Genomic DNA, 21,341 nt, shown 5'->3' on the forward strand with positions numbered 1-21,341 from the left:
TCTCTGATCTAGCAGGAGAGCTAGATCCGATCCCCCCCCCTCGCACGCCCTAGTCTGACGTAAGCAACCTATGTAGGTTTAATACGTTTGTGGCATGCTCAGAGCAGCGAGCATAACGCTTGGCTGCTCTGCGCATGCTTAAGGTGCAAATTAACGACGGGAATTACGAATGTATGATACATTGTACTTTTCAATACCGCACCGAACATTTCTGACCTGTTTTTTTTTTTTTTTTTTTGTGCATTCTTCATTGTTTCAAATTCGTTAAGCACTTTTACGATTTAGATTTTTTAACGTTTGGTTGATGCATCTAGCCCTGGGTCGCTTAATGCAGTTGGGAGCTGTGGTACCCGTTCCTCGGCACGAGCTGGGAATGGGTTGTTCGATTTACTTTGTGGTGCCGAAGAAGGAGGACCAGTTTCTACCCATTTTAGATCTCAAGAGAGTCAATGGGGCGCTCAAGGTGCCATCCTTCCGCATGGAGAGACTGCGCTCGGTCATAGTGGCTGTTCGTCAGGGAGAATTTTCGAGAGGCCCATCAGCGTTTCCTTCGTTTTGCTGTTTAGGGAGGCACTTTCAGTTCTGTGCTCTGCCTTTTGGTCTGGCAACAGCTCCATGCACCTTCTCCAAGATAATGGTGGTGGTAGCAGCGGCTTTGCAGAGGCAGGGAATTCTGGTGCATCCGTATCTAGACTGGTTGATCCAGGCAAAGTCTCGGGCTCACAGTGTGGCGGCGACAGCTCAGGTGGTCGCGTTTCTGGAATCGTTCGGATGGGTAGTGAATGTAGTCAAAAGTCAGTTGATCCCATCGCAGAGTCGAGTACTTGGGAGAGTGGTTCGACACGGCAGTGGGTCGTGCTGGATTCTCCTTTCTTCAGCGGCAGGTCTGGCTGTTAATGTCCGTTCAGAATGCGACGGTTCGAATGTACCTTAGGGTTCTGGGCCTCATGGCAGCGGCAATAGAGGTAGTACCATGGACCAGGGCGCATATGCGTCAGCTTCAGGCAGCTCTGTTGTCCAGGTGGTCTCCTCAGGTACACAGTTTGGAATTGCAGTTGCCATTGAGGGGGGCTTCTCGGTGCAGTCTCCAGTGGTGGCTGTGCTCGGCCCTTCTGAAAAAGAGCATGCCGTTGGAACCTCTTCAGTGGGTGATTCTGGTAACGGATGCCAGCCGGCTGGGGAGCTCAGTGTCTCGGTCGGTCCGCGCAGGTGTGGTGGTCGACGGAGGAAGCTCAGTGGTCTATCAACTGGTTGGAGATGAGGGCAATTCGGCCAGCTCTGTTGGCGTTTTGCTCAAGTGTGGTCGGAAAGGCGGTAAGTCATGTCGAACAACGCGACAGCGGTAGTGTATGTCAACCAGCAGGGCGGTACAAAGGGTCCGCGGTTGGCAGTCGAAATGGCTCTGCTCATGAGTTGGGCGGAAAGGCATCTAGTACAGATTTCGGCGGCGCACGTGTCCAGGGTGGACAACGTGATCACAGATTTTCTAAGCAGACACATGTTGGACCCCGGAAAATGGTCTCTGCACCGGTCGGTGCTCAACCAGATAGTTCTAAAGTGGGGAATGCCAGTAGTGGATCTCATGGCGTTGGCACAGAATGCTCAGGTTCCTCGGTATTTGTCGGCGTTGGTCCTTCCGTGGCTTCAGCGGGTATTGCTGTACGTGTTTCCCCCGTGGCCCTTGATAGGTTGAGTCCTACAGAGGGTAGAATGTCATGCGGGTCCAGTGTTGGTGGCTCCGAATTGGCCGCGTCGGCCGTGGTTTGGGGATCTGATGCGCTTGTTAGAAGGCGAGCCTCTGCAGCTAGGGGGCTCAGTGCTGTTGTGTCAGGGTCCAGTTGTCATGCCGGGTCCGGATTGGTTCTCTTTTACGGTGTGGCCCTTGAGAGGGAACGGTTGAGAAGAAAAGGGTATTCCCCTCGGGTGATTCAGACGATGCTGCAGTCTCGCAAACGTTCAACATCTTTGGGCCTATGTGCGTGTGTGGCGCATATTTGAAGATTGGTGTGGGGACCGGGCGTGTGTCCCTTTGACAGCTTCTGTGTCGTGCATTTTAGATTTCTTGCAGGATGGTTTTGAGACGGGCCTTTCATTGTCATATTTGAAGGTGCAGCTGGCTGCTTTGGCATGTTTTTGGGGTAAGGTGCAGGGCAGGTTGGTTGCGTCTTCCCCGGACGTGGTCTGTTTTTTTGAGGGGGGTGAAGTTGCTTCGTCCTCCTCAGCGGCTGGTAGTTCCTCAGTGGGATCTTAATATCGTTCTTGACTCTTTGACGGGTTCTCCTTTTGAGCCCTTGGAGTCTTGTTTGATAAAAGACCTTACTATGAAGGTGGTCTTATTTTTAGCTATATCATCGGCTCGTAGGATTTCGGAACTTCAGGCTCTTTCATGTAGGCCTCCATTTCTGTGGTTTTCTAAGGAAAAGGTTTCACTGCGTCCAGTCCGTTTTTGCCTAAGGTGGTATCCTCCTTTCATGTCAGGTGATTTCGTTGCCGGTCTTGGGGGACCGGACGGGGGATGCTTCTCAGCGTCGTTTGGCGAAATTGGATGTGCGCAGAGTGTTGAAGGTTTACTTGTGCAGGTCGGAGGAATTCAGGTCTTTGGACAGGTTTTGTCCTTCATGGGGGGCCCAAGAAGGGAGCGGCTGCTTCTAAGGCATCTATAGCTCGGTGGTTGAAGGATGCCATCTCTTCGGCTTACATATTGCATGGCTATATGGTGCCGGTGGGGCTCAAGGCACATTCCACTAGGGGGATGGCGGCTTCTTGGGCAGAGAGTAGTTTTGTTCCACTGGTGGACATTTGTAGAGCGGCGGTGTGGTCCTCCCTGCATTCTTTTGTCAAACATTACAGAGTGGATGTATAGGCAAGGGAGGATGCCAGTTTTGGAGCTGCAGTCCTGTCCTCTGGGCTTTGCAGGTCCCACCCTTAGATGTGTTTACTGCTTTGGTACATTCCAAGCGTCTTGAACGGTCTGGAGGATTGCTGAGGAAGGTGAAATTAGGCCTTACCTGCTAATTTTCTTTCCTCTAGATCCTCCAGACCGTTCAAGAGCCTACCCAGTGTATCGGACAGTTCAGTATGATATTTTTTTTAGACTTCAGTTGCTGATATTTCTAGTAGCTCCTGTGGTTTGGGTCCTGGTGTTTACTAAGGGTAGTTTGTGCCCATCTGCTGTTGAATTCCCTCGTCTTAAGGGGAGGCGATCTGTGTGTGGATTCAGTGGTTTTGTTTAGGTGGAGGTGTTTTGTTCCTCTGCTTTGTTACTGTTTTACTGGTTAGCAGAAGGTCTGCACAGGCTACTTGTATAAGAAGTTTGTGTTCTCAGTCTCCCTCTGCTGGTAGGAGTGCATAACCCAAGCGTCTTGAACAGTCTGGAGGATCTAGAGGAAAGGAAATCAGGTAATGCCTAATTTCACCTTTTGGACTGCTCTTTCCTGTTTGGTTTGCATAGTTTTCTTCTGGGGCCTTCAGAGGGTTCCCTGTTTGATAAAAGGTTTCATGTGCATATAGGTTCCTTTAATTTTTAACTTTGACATTAGCATACTGGAATATTCCTTGCTGCACCACCTGTTGTACTAATGTCATCAAAATCAAGTGTCCATTTGCTGACAGACCAGTCCAGACTGATGGGTATATGTACCCTTATCAGAACTCAAGGAAAGGAAATTTAGGTAAGGGTAAACTTTTTCCTTTGGCCTACTTTATTCATTATTTACTGTAGCAGGGACTTATCTTTTTATTGGGCTTTAGCGCCATAGCTGTCTTTGTCACCCCACGGTTTTGTACAGCACTAGTCAGACATCCCAGAAAGTTTGTTTGCTGCTTTTTAACACACACTTTTCTCAACAGGTTGCAGCTCGAGGGCTAGACATTTCAAATGTGAAACATGTTATAAACTTTGACTTGCCAAGTGACATTGAAGAATATGTCCATCGGATTGGCCGTACTGGCCGTGTTGGTAATCTTGGTAAGTGGATTCCTTTTTTAAAACTTAAAAACATAAATCTCGAGAACCAGTCATTCCTAGTCTGTAGTAATACGTAAATGCGGAGCAGTTCGGTCAACCATTAGGGCAGAGGGGGAGGTCCCATAGCATGCCAAAACATCTTTGGTAAAAACACGAAAATGTCTTGACAACCATATACAAGTATTTTTACCTGCAGGTAGTTGTCACAAACGTGCAATACAGTGTAGGTCTGACACAGGATCCATTTTATGGCAGAGACCTTTGCTTCAGGCTTCTCGAGTCAAGTTACAATACATGCTCAAAATATTAAAGGGACAATACTCATATTAGGAGGTGGGTAATTCACAAAATAGCCAACTTAGATTTTTCTGGGAAGGATAGTGCTAAGGTGATAACGATCTTGCAGTAAAGGAGCTTCAAAGTTGATTTGAGAGGGATGGAGGTGGCAGTGCACAAGGCTTTGAAGGTTTTGCCTTGGGCATCTAATATCCTAGCACTAGCCCCAGTGTGGAGGCTGATTAAATAGGCAACTATTAGTGCTCGATATCTACTTCTACTTGACAGATGAGTGTAGACAAATTGGGCTGCTAAAGTGGCAAAAATGGATTTGATAATCCAGGCAGTGATTTAGAGATACAGTAGTTTTAACTTTTGATGACAGGGACCAGTTGTCTAAACCATGTGGATTTGTTGGGATGTGGGGTGGGGTACTTCAGGAATTGTCTTTTTTTTTTTTTTTGTTACATTTGTACCCCGCGCTTTCCCACTCATGGCAGGCTCAATGCGGCTTACATGGGGCAATGGAGGGTTAAGTGACTTGCCCAGAGTCACAAGGAGCTGCCTGTGCCGGGAATCGAACTCAGTTCCCCAGGACCAAAGTCCACCACCCTAACCACTAGGCCACTCCACCTAGAGCAGGGTATCTGTCCAGTCTTCTAACATAACTGGCCAGTCACGGTTTCAGGGTACCTACAATGAGTATATTTGAAAATTTTGCATGCACTACCTCCATTGTATGCACATCTTTTATGCATATTCATTGTGAATATCTTAAACCAGACTGGCTTGGTGTCCTGAGGTCTGGGTTGAGAACCCCTGTCCTAGAATATGGATGAGTTGGTCCAGGGTTCAGATGAGCCTGATTGTGTTTAGCCAACCCTTTTTAAAATTAAATCCCTTGTTCTCTCCAGCAACTTTGGTGTGTGATTTTATAGTGGTTTACCATGTGCTTTGTAGACATTAAAGCAGCACAGAAGAGACGTAAGAGAAATAATGCTGACTGGTGCTGGGTCTTTGTTAGTGGGCTCTGGGCTCCTGCTACTGATTTTTCTCTATACTGCTTTCTTTGCTAGTCATTGTTTCATGCTGCCTATTACTGGTGGCCTTATCCCCCATCCATCACTTTTCTTGTCACAGTGAGGAAGGGTGAGGTGCAGATTTTACTACGGATAGGGCTGCCAGTAGTCCATGGACAGTGATGGCATATTTAGTGCACTTAGCGGAGGGTGCTTCACTCAAGTCTTGCAGGCATAACATTGCATAAGTAGGAAGTCTTACCCAACATTTGAACTGCTTTCTCTTTGCTAGTCATTGTTTCATGCTACCTATTCTTGCTGATGGCCTTATCCTCCATCCATCAGTTCTTGTCACAGGGAGGAAGTGTTAAGGTGAGATGCAGATTTTGCTACTGAGGGCCTCCAGTAGTCCATGGACAGTGATGGAGAACGCTGGCATATTTAGTGCACTTAGCAGAGGATGCTGCACTCATAAGTGTTGGAGGTATAACATTGCATAAGTAGGAAGTCTAACCAACAGCATTTGAACAAAATGCATGACTATCACTAGAAACATCTACTGCTGTGATTCTAAGGGTAAAGCAGAGATTTTACACCATATGACACTTGGTTTGAAATCTGGTTTGAGGAGAACGTACAGGCCTTGAGAAAATATTGAACTGCAGTTGCCGTAATTATACCAAGCTTGCTTACATAGTCTCCTGTCTCCAGTACAGACAACAGTATGTCAGTGCCTTGTTGGCTGTGGATTTCCTTTAGAGCTCTTTCCCCATAGCTTCCTTATTTGGATACATGAAACTTTTCAGTAGTATAAATGGCAGCCACCCAAGTACTGGTAATGTCACACCAGCCAAGATAACAGCTGATGCCGATATGTGCATTGTCTGTTGGTGCAGGGTCCGGTGTTTCATCCGGATCCGGGTCGATTCTGTCTTGTGACCTGGCTCTTGAGGGGGCGAAGCTGACAAAGGTTTCTTTGCTAATGTAATTGCTACTATGCTTCGCTCGCATCGGCATTCTACCTCTGAATTATGTTCGGACCTGATTTTCGAGGCTTGGTGTGAGGAATCGGTATATCTCCCTTTCGTGCTTGTGTTCTGCAAATTGGGATTTTTTGTAGCATGGTTTTGACACAGGACACAGGTCTTGCTTTGGCTTTTCTTAAGGTGCAGATTGCAGCTCTTGCGTGTTTTGAGGCCATGTCCATGGATGATCTTTATCTAGTCATCCAGATGTGCTCCGTTTTTTCAGGGGGGGGGTAACCACCTCCGTCCTCCGTTTCGATGTTCCTTTCCTTGTTGGGATCTTAATTTAGTGCTTTTGGTTCTTACTAAGTCTCCCTTTGAGCCTTCGTCGTCTTGTACTTTGAAGGACTTGACTTTGAAGACTGTTTTGTTTTTGGTGACTGTTGCTTCAGCTAGGCGAGTTTCGGAGTTGCAGGTGTCGTGTAGATCTCTGTTTTTGGAGTTCAGCTCGGATCAGGTAGTTTTATGACTGCTACCTTTCCTTTCTTCCCAAGGTGTTGGCTTGTTTTCATGTATCTCACCGGTGGTGTTGCCTGTACTAGGTTTCTTTCTCCGGGACGGATTTGAAGCATGTCGAGTCTACGGAGGAGATTCGTTGATCCGATTGTTTATTCTCATCGGAGGTTCAATCAAAGGGCTTACGGCTTTTAAGCCTATTATTTCCCGTTGGCATAAAGACATGATTGCCTCAGCATACCCTTTTTTTTTTTTTTTTTGTACCCCCGCGCTTTCCCACTCATGGTAGGCTCAATTTGGCTTAGGTACTTATTTGTACCTGGGGCAATGGAGGGGTTAAGTGACTTGCCCAGAGTCACAAGGAGCTGCCTGTGCCTGCAGTGGGAATCGAACCCAGTTCCCCAGGACCAAAGTCCACCACTCTAACCACTAGGCCACTCCACTTCTCGGGAAGCCTGTTCCAGAAGGGGTTAAGGCCCACTCTGCCAGAGGTCAGGCAGCTTCTTGGGCAGAGCATTGGTGCCTCCGGAGGACATTTGTTGGGTGGCGACTTGGTCTTCTTTGCATTCCTTTTCTAAGCACTATCGATTGGACGTCCTGAGTCGTCAGCAAGTTGTCTTTGGGCCACACATTTTGATGGTGGGGCTACTAGGGTCCCTCCCATAATCTTACTGCTTTGTTACTTCCCATCAGTCACATTCTGGGCCAGTCCGGAGGGACACTAAGGAAGGAGAAATTAGGCCTTACCTGCTAATTTGCTTTCCTTTAGTCCCTCCGGACCGGCCCAGATCCCTCCCTTTAGGTATTCTCTCCAATGGTTAAGTGATGTTTCTTTCTGCAGAGCTGTGATGTGTTAGCGGCTGCTCAGGCTTTTGATGCACAGACCATTTTCTTACTGTTTTGGCTTATTTCTGGTTTGGTACTTTGTTACTGGATCTTTCTCTAGATGGCAAGGGCTCTTATTGGCTCTCTAGGAGTAGTCTCTCTTTTTTTTTTTTTTTCTGTCTTCACCTGCTGGAAGGCATGCACCCCCATCAGTCACATTCTGGGCTGGTCCAGAGGGACTAAAGCATAGGCGGTTGGTGGCCCAACTGTTTGGGGAGGCTAAAGGGGTGGGGACAGGGGTGGAGCTTATATCCATAATTGTCTAACAGAAAAAAAATAAGTAAAAATAAGTCACAATACCTTTTATTAAATTTAGATATTGGATATGTATCATATGTCAAAGAATAAAGTGGTTGGTGGTTGCTCAAAGCATATACTAACCACAATCACTCAACTGCAAAACACTATGCACAAATTTGTGCAAAAACACACTCAGAACCTTACTGTACTATAAATATTACACTGGGCAGACCCTAATACACCAATATACCACCCTTACGGAAAATGTAGACAGTCAACAATATGGAAAACAAAAAAAGCAGCCCCTGAAGCAGCCCAGTTGGGCGAAACACGGCCTGTGTCGGGCTGTTTGTACTCATATAAATATTGTTGTATTGTTTAAATAAATTGCATTTCATTTCTACACGATCTGCTTTTTTTGTTTTCCATCTTGGAGTTTGCAGACCGTCTGCCTTCGTGTTTTCTTGGACAGTCAACAATATGAAACAAGGGATCATATCGCAATTCTCACGTAGAGCCACAAAACACCCTTTTAGGGTAGATAGTGTTCACAATGAGCTCCTTTTATTAACCATTTCCTTGTCATCAAGCAGATGAAGCCATTACATATGAGTTGTGCCCATCAACCAGCAGGGGGAGATAGCACTCAACTTTTCACAGTGCCTCATGGCCAGCTAGCTCCACTGCCTCTTCAGTATTCTCTATCTCCCCAAGCAGGGTGGCTGCAGCTTCTTCGAGCTCATTCAAAAATCTGCCTGGGGGTGGCTCCTGGCTTGCCAGTTGTTAGCCGGGGTATTAGAGGCTATAGCAGCTTCACTTTGAAGGCGCATAGGTCAGCCCTTTCCCTGCCTTACCCATGCCCCCGTGGATGTGGACATATTAGCTTGCTTTTCCCTGTCCTTTCCCATTCAGTGGATGCAGGCACATTGGTTCGCCTTTCCCTGCCTTTCCCACTTATCTGAGCCTCCGGAGTGTTTTTATTTACCTCTTTTGCCTCTGCTTTCCTCACAGCGTTAGAAAATAATAATAATAAAAAATAAAGTCGCGTCGCGCTTTAGCGCAGCAATCTTGGAAAAGAGGTTTTTTTCTTGAGATTCTTCTGCAGGACCGGAGCTATGATACTCGGGTCTAGTGAGGTAAGAGTGTTTTCTGACTCCTCTGGGGTGGGCCCGCGATCGGGACGTTTTTGGCGTGAACCGCCATTTTTGAATTTTACCGCCGTTTTTGGCGATGGCGCTGTTCTAAATGTGGCAAGCGCAAATCAGAAGCGGGGCTCTAATTCGTGCTGTACAGACGGTGGAGCCGGCCAGAGCATGGCGAGCGGCGATCTATTGCGCTCTGAGCTGGCAGCGGATGCCATTTTGGATTTTCCACATGGCGCAGCCTCCGTTGCGACAGAGCCCTGAATCCGGGGGGGGGGGGGGGGGGGGGGGGGGAGTCATCTGAGTGAGGCTAATAGAGCCCTGGGCAGGATCCGGGCGGTCAGCGAGCGGTTTCTCCCCTGATTTTGTTTTAATGCTGCATAAGGCGTACATGCTTAAAAGAGCTCTTCCACAGGGATCTTCGGACCCTCTGCCCCCCCCCCCCCCCCCCCCCCCCCCCGGTGGATCCTGGCCTTTTGGAGTTGGCTTTGCCTGTTTCTTATCCTCCTGATAAACGCAGAAGGGCTATTCCCCTTCTGAGTGTGGTGCACACCCCCCTTTTCCCCCCCGTGGTCGGGCTATGAGGATTCTGAGGGGTCTGGCAGAACTTCTTGGGCTGAGGAGCCAGAGTCGGGTGCAGAATTGCCACAGGAGCTTGATCCGTCTGCGGTGAGGATTTTCCACCGCGAGGAGCTACCAGCGCTTATTTCAGATGCCTTACAAGCCCTCTCGATTGAAGATCCTGGGAGTGGCACAGCCTCCTCTGTTAATCCAAGGATGGCTAGTACCAGAAAGCCTGCTCGAGCCTTTCCTTTGCATGACTCCATCCAAGAGCTTATTTCGGCTCAATGGGCTGACCCCAAGGGACCTTTGAAGGTTGCCAGGGCTATGGGGCAATTATACCCTCTGAGTGAGGAACATTTGGCTCGCTTTGCAATGCCTAAAGTGGATGCCCTGGTCACAGCTGTGACAAAGAGAACTACCCTCCCTGTTGAAGGAGGTGTTGCCCTGAAGGATATTCAAGACTGCAGGCTTGATTTAGCTCTGAAGCGGTCCTTTGATTTGGCAGGTCTCACTGTTTGGGCGTCTGCATGCAGTTGTTATGCTGTTAGAGCCTGCCTGGCTTGGTTACAGCAGGCAGTGGAACAGCCCGGTGATGGAGCGGAGACCTTATCTGAAGTGGCTCCGCTGATGGAGTCGGCCTTGTCCTTTTTGGCTGACGCCCTTTATGATATGGTCAGAGCTTCGGCTAAACAAATGGCTGTAGCAGTGGCGGCTCGCCGCACTCTTTGGCTACGACATTGGGCGGCGGCCATGGCCTCTAAGCAAAGGTTGGTGAAGTTGCCCTTTCAAGGCCTTCTCCTGTTTGGTGAGGAGCTGGAAAACATTGTTAAAGGCCTGGGGGATTCCAAACCTCAGCGCTTGCCCGAAGATAGGCCGAAGCCTTCCTCTAAGGGTCAGGCGGTCCGCTCCTCTTACCTCGCTTCCGTGAAGCTAGAAGGTACCGCCCGGGGCATGCTGCTGGGTTCACTTGTGCCCGCTTTCAGCAGAGAAACTCCTTTCGCTCGGACAAATGTTCCACAGCTGCCGGTTCAAGGCCTGGAGTTCAGGGACGACCCTCTCAATGATGGTGCGCCGGCCCCCTCCTCGTTTCCTGTCATCGGACGAAGACTTTCCCTCTTTTTCAAGGAGTGGGCCAAAATCTTCGCAGATCAGTGAGTCTTGGACCTGATCAGAGACGGATACCGAATAGAATTCAATGCCCCAGTGAGAGATGTGTTTGTGGAGTCCCGGTGCGGTTCTGCCGCCAAACGGGCGGCGGTAGAGGAGATTTTGTACAGTCTGTGCCAGATAGGGGCTGTGACCCCGGTGCCTCCCGTCGAACAAGGTTTAGGCCGCTACTCCATTTACTTTGTGGTGCCACGAAAAGGCAGGTCTTTTCGCTCGATCCTGGACTTAAAAGAGCTAAACAAGTCCTTAAGAGTGCGGCATTTTCACATGGAAACCCTGCGCTCCGTCATTGCGGCAGTACAGCCAGGAGAGTTTCTCACATCTCTGGACCTGAAAGAAGCTTACTTGCACATACCAATTTGGCCCCCGCACCAGAAGTTTCTGCGGTTTGCAGTGTTGGGAAAACATTTCCAGTTTTGGGCCTTGCCTTTTGGCCTCGCCACAGCTCCCCGAACCTTCTCCAAGGTAATGGTGGTAGTAGCTGCCTTTCTCAGGCGAGAGGGTATCCGGGTTCACCCGTACCTAGACGACTGGCTCATCAGAGCAGACTCAGAAAAAGAGTCATCTAGCTACAGCCAGAGTGGTTTCAGGCCTTCAATCTCTGGGCTGGGTCGTCAATATGGCCAAAAGTTACCTGACCTCCTCGCAATCTCTAGAGTATTTGGGAGCCAGGTTCGACACAGCCTCGGGCTATGTTTCTTCCCGAGCAAAGGCGGTACAAGCTTCAGAATCAGGTCCATCTGCTGAGGATGCCCCGCCCGCGAGCTTGGGACATTGTCCAGCTGTTGGGATCGATGACGGCCACCTTGGAAGTGGTGCCATGGGCGAGAGCGCACCTGAGACCTCTACAGTATTCTCTACTTCAACGATGGTCTCCAGTATCTCAGGATTATCAGTGCAGACTTCCTTGGCTCCCTGCGGCCCGCCTCAGTATGGAGTGGTGGCTCTCGGACAGCATGTTGTGGCGGGGAATGCCACTGGCGCTCCCCGATTGGTGCCTAGTGGTGACAGATGCCAGCCTGAAGGGCTGGGGCACACATTGCCAGGGGAAGCATGCCCAGGGTCTGTGGACGCCCGACGAGTCGGAGTGGTCTATCAACCGCCTGGAGTTGAAAGCGGTGTTTCTGGCTCTTCTGGCCTTTCAAGTGACCCTGGAAGGATTGGCTGTCCGAGTGATGTCAAATGAGGCAAGCCAGTGATGGATCTTATAGCGACCAGTTCCAATGCCAAAGTCCCGTGCTTCTTCAGCAGACGGAGGGATCCTCGCTCTGCTGGGTTGGATGCCTTGGCTCAACCCTGGCCCCTGGGCTTGCTGTATGTCTTCCCTCCGTGGCCCTTGATAGGGCGAGTGCTCCTGCGGATTCGGCTGCATCCAGGAGAAGTGGTGCTCATCGCCCTGGATTGGCCCAGGAGGCCTTGGTATGCGGACCTCCGACAGATGCTGTAGGAGGCTCCCTTTCCGTTACCTCGGGTTCCACACCTGTTGTCACAGGGTCCAGTGGCCATGGAGGACGCCTGCCGCTTTGGTCTTATGGCATGGCGATTGAGAGGGCGCAATTGAGAGATAAAGGTTACTCAAATAAGGTAATTTCCACTCTCCTGCAAGCCCGTAAGCGCTCCACTTCCGTGGCTTATGCCAGGATTTGGCGCCAGTTTGAAGTCTGGTGTGTTTTCCTGCGGGTGCAAGTGGCAGCATTGGCCTCCCTGCGTGGCAAGGTTGAAGGCGTGTCCTTAGCTGCTCATCCAGATGTGGCACGGTTTCTTAGAGGGATGCTTCGGCTCCGTCCTCCCGTGCGGGCACCTTGTCCAGCTTGGAACCTGGGGTTAGTATTGAAGGCCCTTCAGGGGGCTCCCTTTGAAACACTTCGGCATGCTTCAGAGAAAGATTTGACACTGAAGGCCGTCTTTTTAGTGGCCATTACCTCGGCGAGACGGGTGTCAGAGCTCTGGGCGCTGTCCTGTAGAGACCCTTTTCTGCAATTCTAAAAGTCAGGGGTCACAGTTCGGACCGTGCCTTCCTTCATGCCTAAGGTGGTTTCAGCGTTTCACCTAAACCAGCCTGTTTTTCTTCCCTCCTTTGTTGAGGAGGAGTTTCCAGATTCATTTGGGCAGTTGCACCTTTTGGATGTGCGCAGGACTCTGTTGCAGTATCTGCAAATTACAAATTCTTTCAGGACCTCTGATCATCTTTTTGTGCTGTTTGCAGGTCCTTGCAGAGGGTCTTCAGCGTCTAAAGCCACTATTGCCCGTTGGCTCAAAGAAGCTATCGTTTCAGCATATCTGCTGTCTGGCCGGGCTCCGCCTGAAGCCTTTAAGGCACATTCCACAAGAGCGATTTTCCTCTTCCTGGGCGGAAACTGGAGCACTATCTCTTCATGAGATTTGCAGTGCTGCAACATGGGCTTCTAAGCTCTCTTTTGCCCGACATTACAGGCTGGATGTGGCTGCCAGGAGGGATGCGCGTTTTGGAGCACAGGTGCTAGCGTGTGGTGTGGCTTGTTCCCACCCTATTTAGGGATTGCTTTGTTACATCCCATACGTAATGGCTTCATCTGCTTGATGACAAGGAAGGGAAAATTAGGTTCTTACCGTGATAATTTTCTTTCCTTTAGTCATAGCAGATGAAGCCATGAGCCCTCCCTGTATGATTGTCTGTCTGTATTGCAGTGATTCTGATTTTAGGTGCTGCTGTTTCCTGAAGTTATATTCCTTCCTTGGGGAGTCGGAAAACAGTCTTCAGGATTCTTGTTACAGTTATAGGAGGATGAGTTCATTCCCTCCAGTTCATGTTTTGAGAGGATGAGTTTATTCCCTCCAGGAGGATGCAAGTAGTCCCTCCGTTTATACAAAGTGGAGGACGAGTTTATTCTGTCCAGGAGGATGAGTTCATTCCCTCCTTTTTTGAGTTTATGCCCTTGTTAAGGGGCCATCGTTCGCTGTGAGGAAAGTTCATGTTATTCCCATTGCGGTTTGCCATACTGCTTTGGAAGCTTCAAATACTGAAGAGGCAGTGGAGCTAGCTGGCCATGAGGCACTGTGAAAAGTTGCGTGCGCTCTATCTCCCCCTGCTGGTTGGACACAACCCATACGTAATGACTTCATCTGCTATGACTCAAGGAAAGAAAATTATCATGGTAAGAACCTAATTTTCCCATGTAAATCCTTCAAGAGGTAGTGTCATGATTTATGCTCTACACCCTTTCTGATGGTGCCACCTCAGTAAGGCCAACACAATCTCTCCTCTGCAAAACTCTATACACAAACTTGTGCAAAAACACATTCATAACCTTACCAAACCATAACAGCACTAATTCCAAGGACAGGACGAGCTACAACCTTATGCATGGAAAGACAGCACTGTAATTACATCAGGCTCTAAAACACCAGTACACAACTTAGTGAAACAAAATCAAAAGGGGGCTGCAAACAGGGGCGTAGCCAGACAACAGATTTTGGGTGGGCCTGGGCAAGAAGTGGGTAGGCACCAAGTGTTCGCCCTCTTTCCCCCCCCCCCCCCCCCCCCCCCCCCAACATGAAAAAAATATCTCAGCTGGCGGGAAAACACTTCTTTCCACCTTGGCAGTCTGCAGCAGGCTTACGCTGAAAACTGAGCATGTGCAGGTGCTCGTATCATGGAGAGTAGCATTTTCATTACCTCAGTGGAAAGTCTTCAGCTCGTGGAGCTTGGGATCCCCACCAGCTACTGCTAAACGTGTTACTGATGGGTGGGCCTGAGCCCTAAATGGGTGGGCCCTGGCCCACCTGTGGCTACGCTACTGGCTGCAAATACTACACACTAGCAGAATACTGCGCCTTGATCACACATGAAAAACGCATGACACAACAGATAAGACACAAAGAACTAGAAATAAAAAAAATATATATGAAGGCAAAATACTGAACTGGAAAGTTACCTCAAGAAGTCACTCAGCATGCAGCAATACTAGAAAAATTGAAACTTACATGCAAAATATCACAGATGCACATTTCCAGAAGAAGATGTATTCCAATTCTGAATAAAATACTTTTTTCTACCTTTGTTGTGTGATCATTTAGTTTTTCTATTCACTTTGGTCCCAGTGTCTTCTGTTTTATGCAGTGTCTTTTTTCCATTTGATATTTTTTTCACTCATCATGTCTACCATCCTCCTGTGTCATTATGCATCCTACCATCCTGTCTGTATTCTTTCTCCAGTTTCAGCATCTGCCCTCAAGTGTTCCGATCCAGCCGTTAAATTCAGCAATTTCACCTCCATCCATATCCAGCATTTCTCCTCGCTTCCCTCCATCCATGTGCATCTACTTCCTCTGTCTTCCCTCCCCTCCATCCGTGTCCAGCATTTCTCCTCTCTCCCTTCCACTCCATCCGTGTCCAACACTTCTCCTCTCTTCCCTGTCCTCCACTCCGTCCGTGTCCAACGCTTCTCTTCCCTCCCTTCATGCATTTCCTTACTGACTTCCCTCCATCCATCCATGTCCATCAACTCTCCATTCTCCCCTGCCCTCCCCTCCATCCATCCATGTCCAGCAATTCTCTCCCCTCCCCGACAGCTCTTCGTTCCTTCCTGCCCCCCCCCCCCCCCCAATGCGCGTTTAACCTTTTATTTTCAGTGGCAGTGAAGAAAGCACTGCGGGCTCGCCTCCAGCTTCTCCCTTCCCTCAGTGTCCCGCCCTTGCAGAAACAGGAAATACATCACAGAAGGCGGGACACTGTGAGGGAAGGGAGAAGCTGGAGGCAAGCCCACAGTGCTTGCTTCTGCCATTGCAACCACTGAAAATAAAAGGGTTAAGTACGCGGGGAGAGGGGGCAGGAAGGGACGGAGAGCCATTATTACAGGTTGACCGTTGACGAAGTGAGGAGCTGGCGCCACAAGTGGGGGGGGGGGGGGACGCCGGCAAGGAGATGAAGATACAGTTTTGTTGAGGAGGCAGCAGCCAGGGGAAGGTCACGGTCTTGTACGGGGGCACCTATGGACTAATGGAAAGCAAATTTTAGCAGTAAGGCCTAATTCCTTAGCGTCCCTCCGGACCAGGATTGGACTGATGGGTTGTGCTCGCCTACCAGCAGGTGGAGACTGAGAAAAACTCTGACTCTAGAGAGCCAATAGGAGCCCTGGCCATGTGACCTTAGCCTCAGTATTTTCTCAGTCTCCCAGCAGGTAGGAAGCGAGCCCATTAGTCTCTCTCTTTCTCTTTTAGAGGTTTACAATAAGAACAGCATTGCTACCTCTTCTTCTGTGCCTAGGAATTCTCTGTTAGACGCTGGTCAGGTAGGGACTTCTTTTCCTTTCTTTTACAGCCTCTGGGGGTGTCAAACTCGGATGTCTCCGGGTCCCTCCCCCCTTCCTCCCCATCTCCCATACATAGCTGGGAAGGACTACCCTTTGTTTAGAAAGGTGTATGTCTTTGGGAGAGGCAGCCACTATAGAAAATTAAATCTGATAAGCTACATCCCCCGGCTTCTAACGAGCAGACAGCTATGTGTTGTTCTATTACTCTTCAGCGGAGTTTTCCCCATTACTTTAACGAGCAGGCAGCTGTGGTTGCTGTTTTAGGTGTCTATATTATCTAGCTGGTTAAAAAAAAAAAAAAAAAAAAAAAAAAAAAGAAGCAGCAGTAATTTGGAGGAGTTTAGGTGTAAAAAAAAAAAAAAAATTAAAGACAACTTGTCCCCACTGACTGAATGAGCAGACAGCTCTGTTTGCATGGGAATGCTGTGAGTCAGCTGTGTAAAAAAAAAAAAAAAGAGTAAGCGGCAGCATTTTTTCAGCCCTCTTTGAGTTGAGCTGTATTTTATTTAGCACTGCCGTTTGTGTTCTTCCCTTAGCGGTTTGTTCGGCGGAGCAGGGCTTAAAAAAAAAAAAAAAAGAGAGATTTTGGCGCGAATCGGGTACGCGCGTGCACGCGCGGTACCGTCATGTCCGAGAAGCTGATACGCGCTGTATGCCAGCGTCGGGGATCTCCTCTTCCGGCTCCTGTAAATATTGTGCGCCGCTGGGGGGTGCGTCGGGACTTTCTTTTTCGCCGTCTTCGGGCCGTTTGGGGCTGATCTTTCTCAGGAGTCGCCTATGTTCTTTAGGGAGGTCATTTCTTTGCTTTTTATGTTTTTAATGTTGAGTAGCTGGTTGCTGTAGCCTAATAGTCAGCACTACAGTCTCTGAAGCTGCTGCTACTACTGTTTATCATTTCTAAAGCGCTACTAGAAAAACACAGCGCTGTACACTTGAATATGAAGAGACAGTCCCTGCTCCTCAGATCTTACAATCTCATTAGGACAGACAAAACAAACAAGAGATAAGGAGATTTTAAAGTGAGCAGGTTTAAAATAAGGGTCCTGAACAGAGTGAATAAGGGTTAGGAGTTAAAAGCAGCATCAAAAGGTGGGCTACAGAACTGGGTGCAGGTCCCAGTTTTAGTAATTTATTTCTCTTTCTGGGACTCCTGTATGTCTGTGTCCCACTATAGATACATTACTTGGCCAGCCTGTTTGATGTTTGTTTCTTTATAATCTCGGGTGGCGTTTGTCTGTGGGCTAGGAGCCAACTTTTCAAAATTATTGGGGGTGCTAAGTCCAATGAAAATGACCCCTCCCTGGACATATACATGAGTTTTTCTCAATATCGGGGGTGCTCAAGCACCCACAGAGTCGGCTCCAATGTGACTGTGGGAAGGTAGTTCACAGTTGTGTTTTTTTTTGTTATAGCATTTTTCGAAAAGGTTTATTTATTTATTTATTTGCATTTGTATCCCACTGCCGCGTGGCAGTGCGTTCCAGAGTTGCGTGCTCTTGTAGGAGAAGGTTGATGCATGTAGTACTTTATACTTTATGCCTTTGCACTTAGGTTGCTTTCCATACCAGGATATTTCCTATATGTTAGCTGTACATTTGTTCTTCCACAGGCATAGGGGCAGTAAGGATGTTATCATAGGTACATGCCACTCTCACCTGTTTAACTTTGTGTCATGAAATCATAGTTGCAGGCTACTCTTACACGACAGTCATCTTCTTATTTCCTCTGTCCAGGAGTTCTTGCGGTTTTATTTTTAGATGGTTATGCTTTTCATTTCGCCTCCTTTCTCTATCGCTCTCACGGCAAGGCATGTGAAGTAGGGGTCTCCCTACATAGACTCTTGGATCTTAGACCATTTTCTCTCTTGATTCTTCCGAATGCAATTTTAATTTCTAGTTCCTAAGAATGGATCTCCCTTCCTCCTATTTGGAATCTCACTGCCGTCATGCGCACTCTCAATGTCTCAAATCTTTATCACAAGAACCTAGTTCCTAAGAAGGAATTTTCCTTCCTCCTATTTCAATTCTAAATGCTGTCAAGAGCGCTCTCAAAGTCTCAAGTCTTTTTCATGAAAGCCTTCGATCCATAGTGAAGCTTCGTGCAGCACATTTTTTGATACAAACTTTTCTGCATATTTCTCTTAGGAGAGTTTCTGAGAAGGATAGAGCCCGGTGTGAAGGAAGCTAAGCAGGGTCCGCCCGGGCTGGGTCCTGGAAGGGTGACCAGCTCACAATGCGCAATAATGTCCCTTCACAACACTGTTTTCCAGTCTCTAAAAGTTCATCATAGTTATGCTACCCCTCAGAAAAGGGGAGATTCTTCTTCACTCATGGCGAGTGGTATGGCTTACTTAGTTTCACATATATATACTAGCATGGCTTACTTAAAAGTTCACATATATATATACCAGCCATTGGGTACCCCAGCAACTCTCACCAGAGAAGTGGTATGTCCCTTTTGTAGGAAAGCTCACCAGCAACTCCTACCAGAGAAGTGGTATGGCTCACTTGAATTAGAACTCACCAGCAACTCTCAGCACAGAAGTGCTAAGGACCTCAAAGTTCTATACATATATAGATATATAAATACATACATACACATATATTCCTTCCACAGCAGCTCAGAAGGGCCGCTTTGGCATGGTCTTTCAAGTGTTTGGATGCAGCTGGTGCTTGTAAGTATTGGGCTGTGATGGGAGTCCCCTTCAGCATCTGGTTTATCTCCTGAGTGGAGCTGAGTGCAGTGTAAGAAATGCTCCCATCTGTTCATATTTTGATATCCACAGGCTTGTTAGCTACATCTCCAACTTGATATCTGCCTGGAAATAATAAACATTTCACCCCCAAACTGCCATAGTAACCTCCATTGCCAATTTAAAGTATGTTTGCAGGTGTGTGCAGTGTGGCACCCTACAAGTCATCAGGTTACACATGCACAAAACACTACTGCCTTGATCTGTCAAGAATGAATGCAAACAAGTGGTGACTACAAAAGTTGAAAGGTGCTGACCTTTTCATTGTTTGCAGCAAGCCAGCTAAGATCAGGATTTCACATGACTGAACTGAACTGCATCATGCTTTTTAAAAGTTTTTTTTTTTTTTTTGGGGGGGGGGGGGGGTGTTAGAGTACCTGGAATTGCAGAATGGGGATGGGTTTTTAAGATTAAAAAAAGTGAATGTGTACTTCCCTGTGTATTGCTAACTGGGTAGGGCACACTGATGGAAGAGGGAGAGAATCTGTGCTGCTGTTTATCTTGTACAGAGCTTTGATTGTAAATTAATTCTTTGGCTGTACTGGTCTGAAGAGACGTTGAGTTTTAAAAAAGTCATGCCTTAGCTCATCCTTACAATATCCTGATCTTAGCCTGCTTACTGCAAACATTCTACTTTGTAGTCACCATTTGGCTGCATTTTTCTTGTCAGCAATAAAGTGTACCTGTGGTGGGGTTTTGCTGTAGGCAACAGGGTAATGTAGTCACTGTCCGACCCTTCTTAACAGTGTGCATACCAGTTATTACTGACTAAAGAGTAGTGGGGTGGTATACTAGCATAGCCTCTGTGCTGCCACGTCTTATTTGTGGTTCTGCCTGACATCCACACCATTTATATGGCTGCATTCTGTCTGGAGAGTCCCCATTATAGGCAAGCAACTCTGCCAACCTTAAGGTACTGAAATCATGCATTAACTCTCACATTTTTCCAAATCTAGTTACATTTGGGTAAGAAGAGATTTTTCCTGTGTGCTCAATCGTTTTGTTTCTGTTTCAGGCCTTGCCACATCATTCTTCAATGAAAAGAATGTCAACATTACAAAGGACCTGTTGGATCTCCTTGTAGAAGCCAAACAGGAGGTACCATCTTGGTTAGAAAGCATGGCTTATGAACATCACCACAGAAGTAGTAGCCGTGGACGATCAAAGAGGTTAGTATAATTTCAACCTTGTGATACTCCCACAAAATTACATATTGCTACTAGTGGCAGCTGGTCAGGTAGGCTACTGGGATCCTTTTGACTTTATACATCTGTCGTCAAATCAGAGGGTTTTTTGTGCCTTATCAGCAGCTATTGTGTTGCAAATATTACTAATATCCATTCAGGGCCTGCTCAGCCTGTAGACCAGGTGAGGCAGTGGCCCAGGGTGCCGGTGATAAGTGTCAAAATCCCAGTTCAGTCTACCTTAAAACTCCTAGAGGGATACTGGACTGGGATTTTGGCACTCTTTATCACTAGAGCCATGAGCCAGTGTCAAAGCGTTTGGGGGAGGGGGAGAGACCTACTGGATCACAGGCAGGGGTGGGAGCAGAGTAGAGATGGATGCCAGTTTTTTTTTTTTTTTTGGGGGGGGGGGGGCACCAATGAAAGTTTGCTCAGGCACCGTTTACCAACATCTAGATTATTGCAACCCATAAGGCACTCCCCAGCCTATCACTATAGTGTGCAAAAGTAGCTCTTGCCTGGCCTGTCAGCCAGAATTACATTTAAATTGTGAGCCCTCGAGAGAGTGCCCGCATAAAGTTTACAGCGCTGCATATGTCTAGTAGCGCTATAGAAATAATAGGTCATGCTCATGCATGATCTATTCTTACTGTACACTGCCTTGAGTGAATTTCTTCAAAAAGGTGGTAAATAAATCCTAATAATAAATAAATATGCTGTGAACAAGAGAAGATGTGGGTTGACGAAAAAGATGAAATCTAGGCACAAAATTCCCCTCAAATCAGGAGAGGTTGGTACAATGCCTGAAGGGGACATCATAGCAGAGGCAGGCCCCCTTCCCCCAAGATGAACTCTGCAGTCCAACTGACTGAAGCAGCCAACATCCGTAAAGTGGGAGGTGCCAAAAGAAAATGGAGTGCACACCTGACACCTCAGATAGGGAATCTTGCTTGGGAGAAAGGAAGTGTCTGGTGCCTCCGTGCACCCAGCAACACCACCCCCCCCCCCCCCCCCCCCCCCCCATTCTGCCTTCAACACTTGCTCACAACGTGAGCTTCCTATGCTGCCTCCAATACTGCGTGTTCTCTAATGGCAACAGCTAATAGCAGCAGAGGTCTGTTGTGGACTAGAGGTTTTTTGTTTTGTTTTGTTAAGCGATGAAGTGAAGAAAGGGCTGATGTCTGGTATCACTGCCCCAGATAGAGAAACTAGAACCCTGGATTCTTTTGGGAAAAAGATGTACCAGGCAATGCTCATCTACCGAATACAACCATACCAGCTCGTCATGAACATCCACTTGTGAAACCCGGTGCACAAGTTGTCAGACCCAGCTGAGACACTCCCTCCGGAGCAGACAGTCACTTTGCCAGTTG

At 47.9% G+C, this 21,341-nt stretch overlaps 1 protein-coding gene across 4 annotated transcripts in view; it reads left to right on the plus strand.

Moving 5' to 3' along the window:
- DDX3X (DEAD-box helicase 3 X-linked) overlaps positions 1-21,341 on the plus strand; it is a 118,271-nt gene that overhangs the window by 89,334 nt on the left and 7,596 nt on the right. For all 4 annotated transcript variants that reach the window (XM_030202342.1, XM_030202345.1, XM_030202343.1 and 1 more), the window contains 2 exons: positions 3,850-3,967; positions 19,800-19,953. In XM_030202342.1, the coding sequence (XP_030058202.1) occupies positions 3,850-3,967; positions 19,800-19,953 (272 nt within the window). The remainder of the gene's footprint in view (positions 1-3,849; positions 3,968-19,799; positions 19,954-21,341) is intronic.

Source organism: Microcaecilia unicolor, chromosome 4 (assembly GCF_901765095.1).
Source record: "Microcaecilia unicolor chromosome 4, aMicUni1.1, whole genome shotgun sequence".
Lineage (NCBI taxonomy): Eukaryota > Metazoa > Chordata > Amphibia > Gymnophiona > Siphonopidae > Microcaecilia > Microcaecilia unicolor.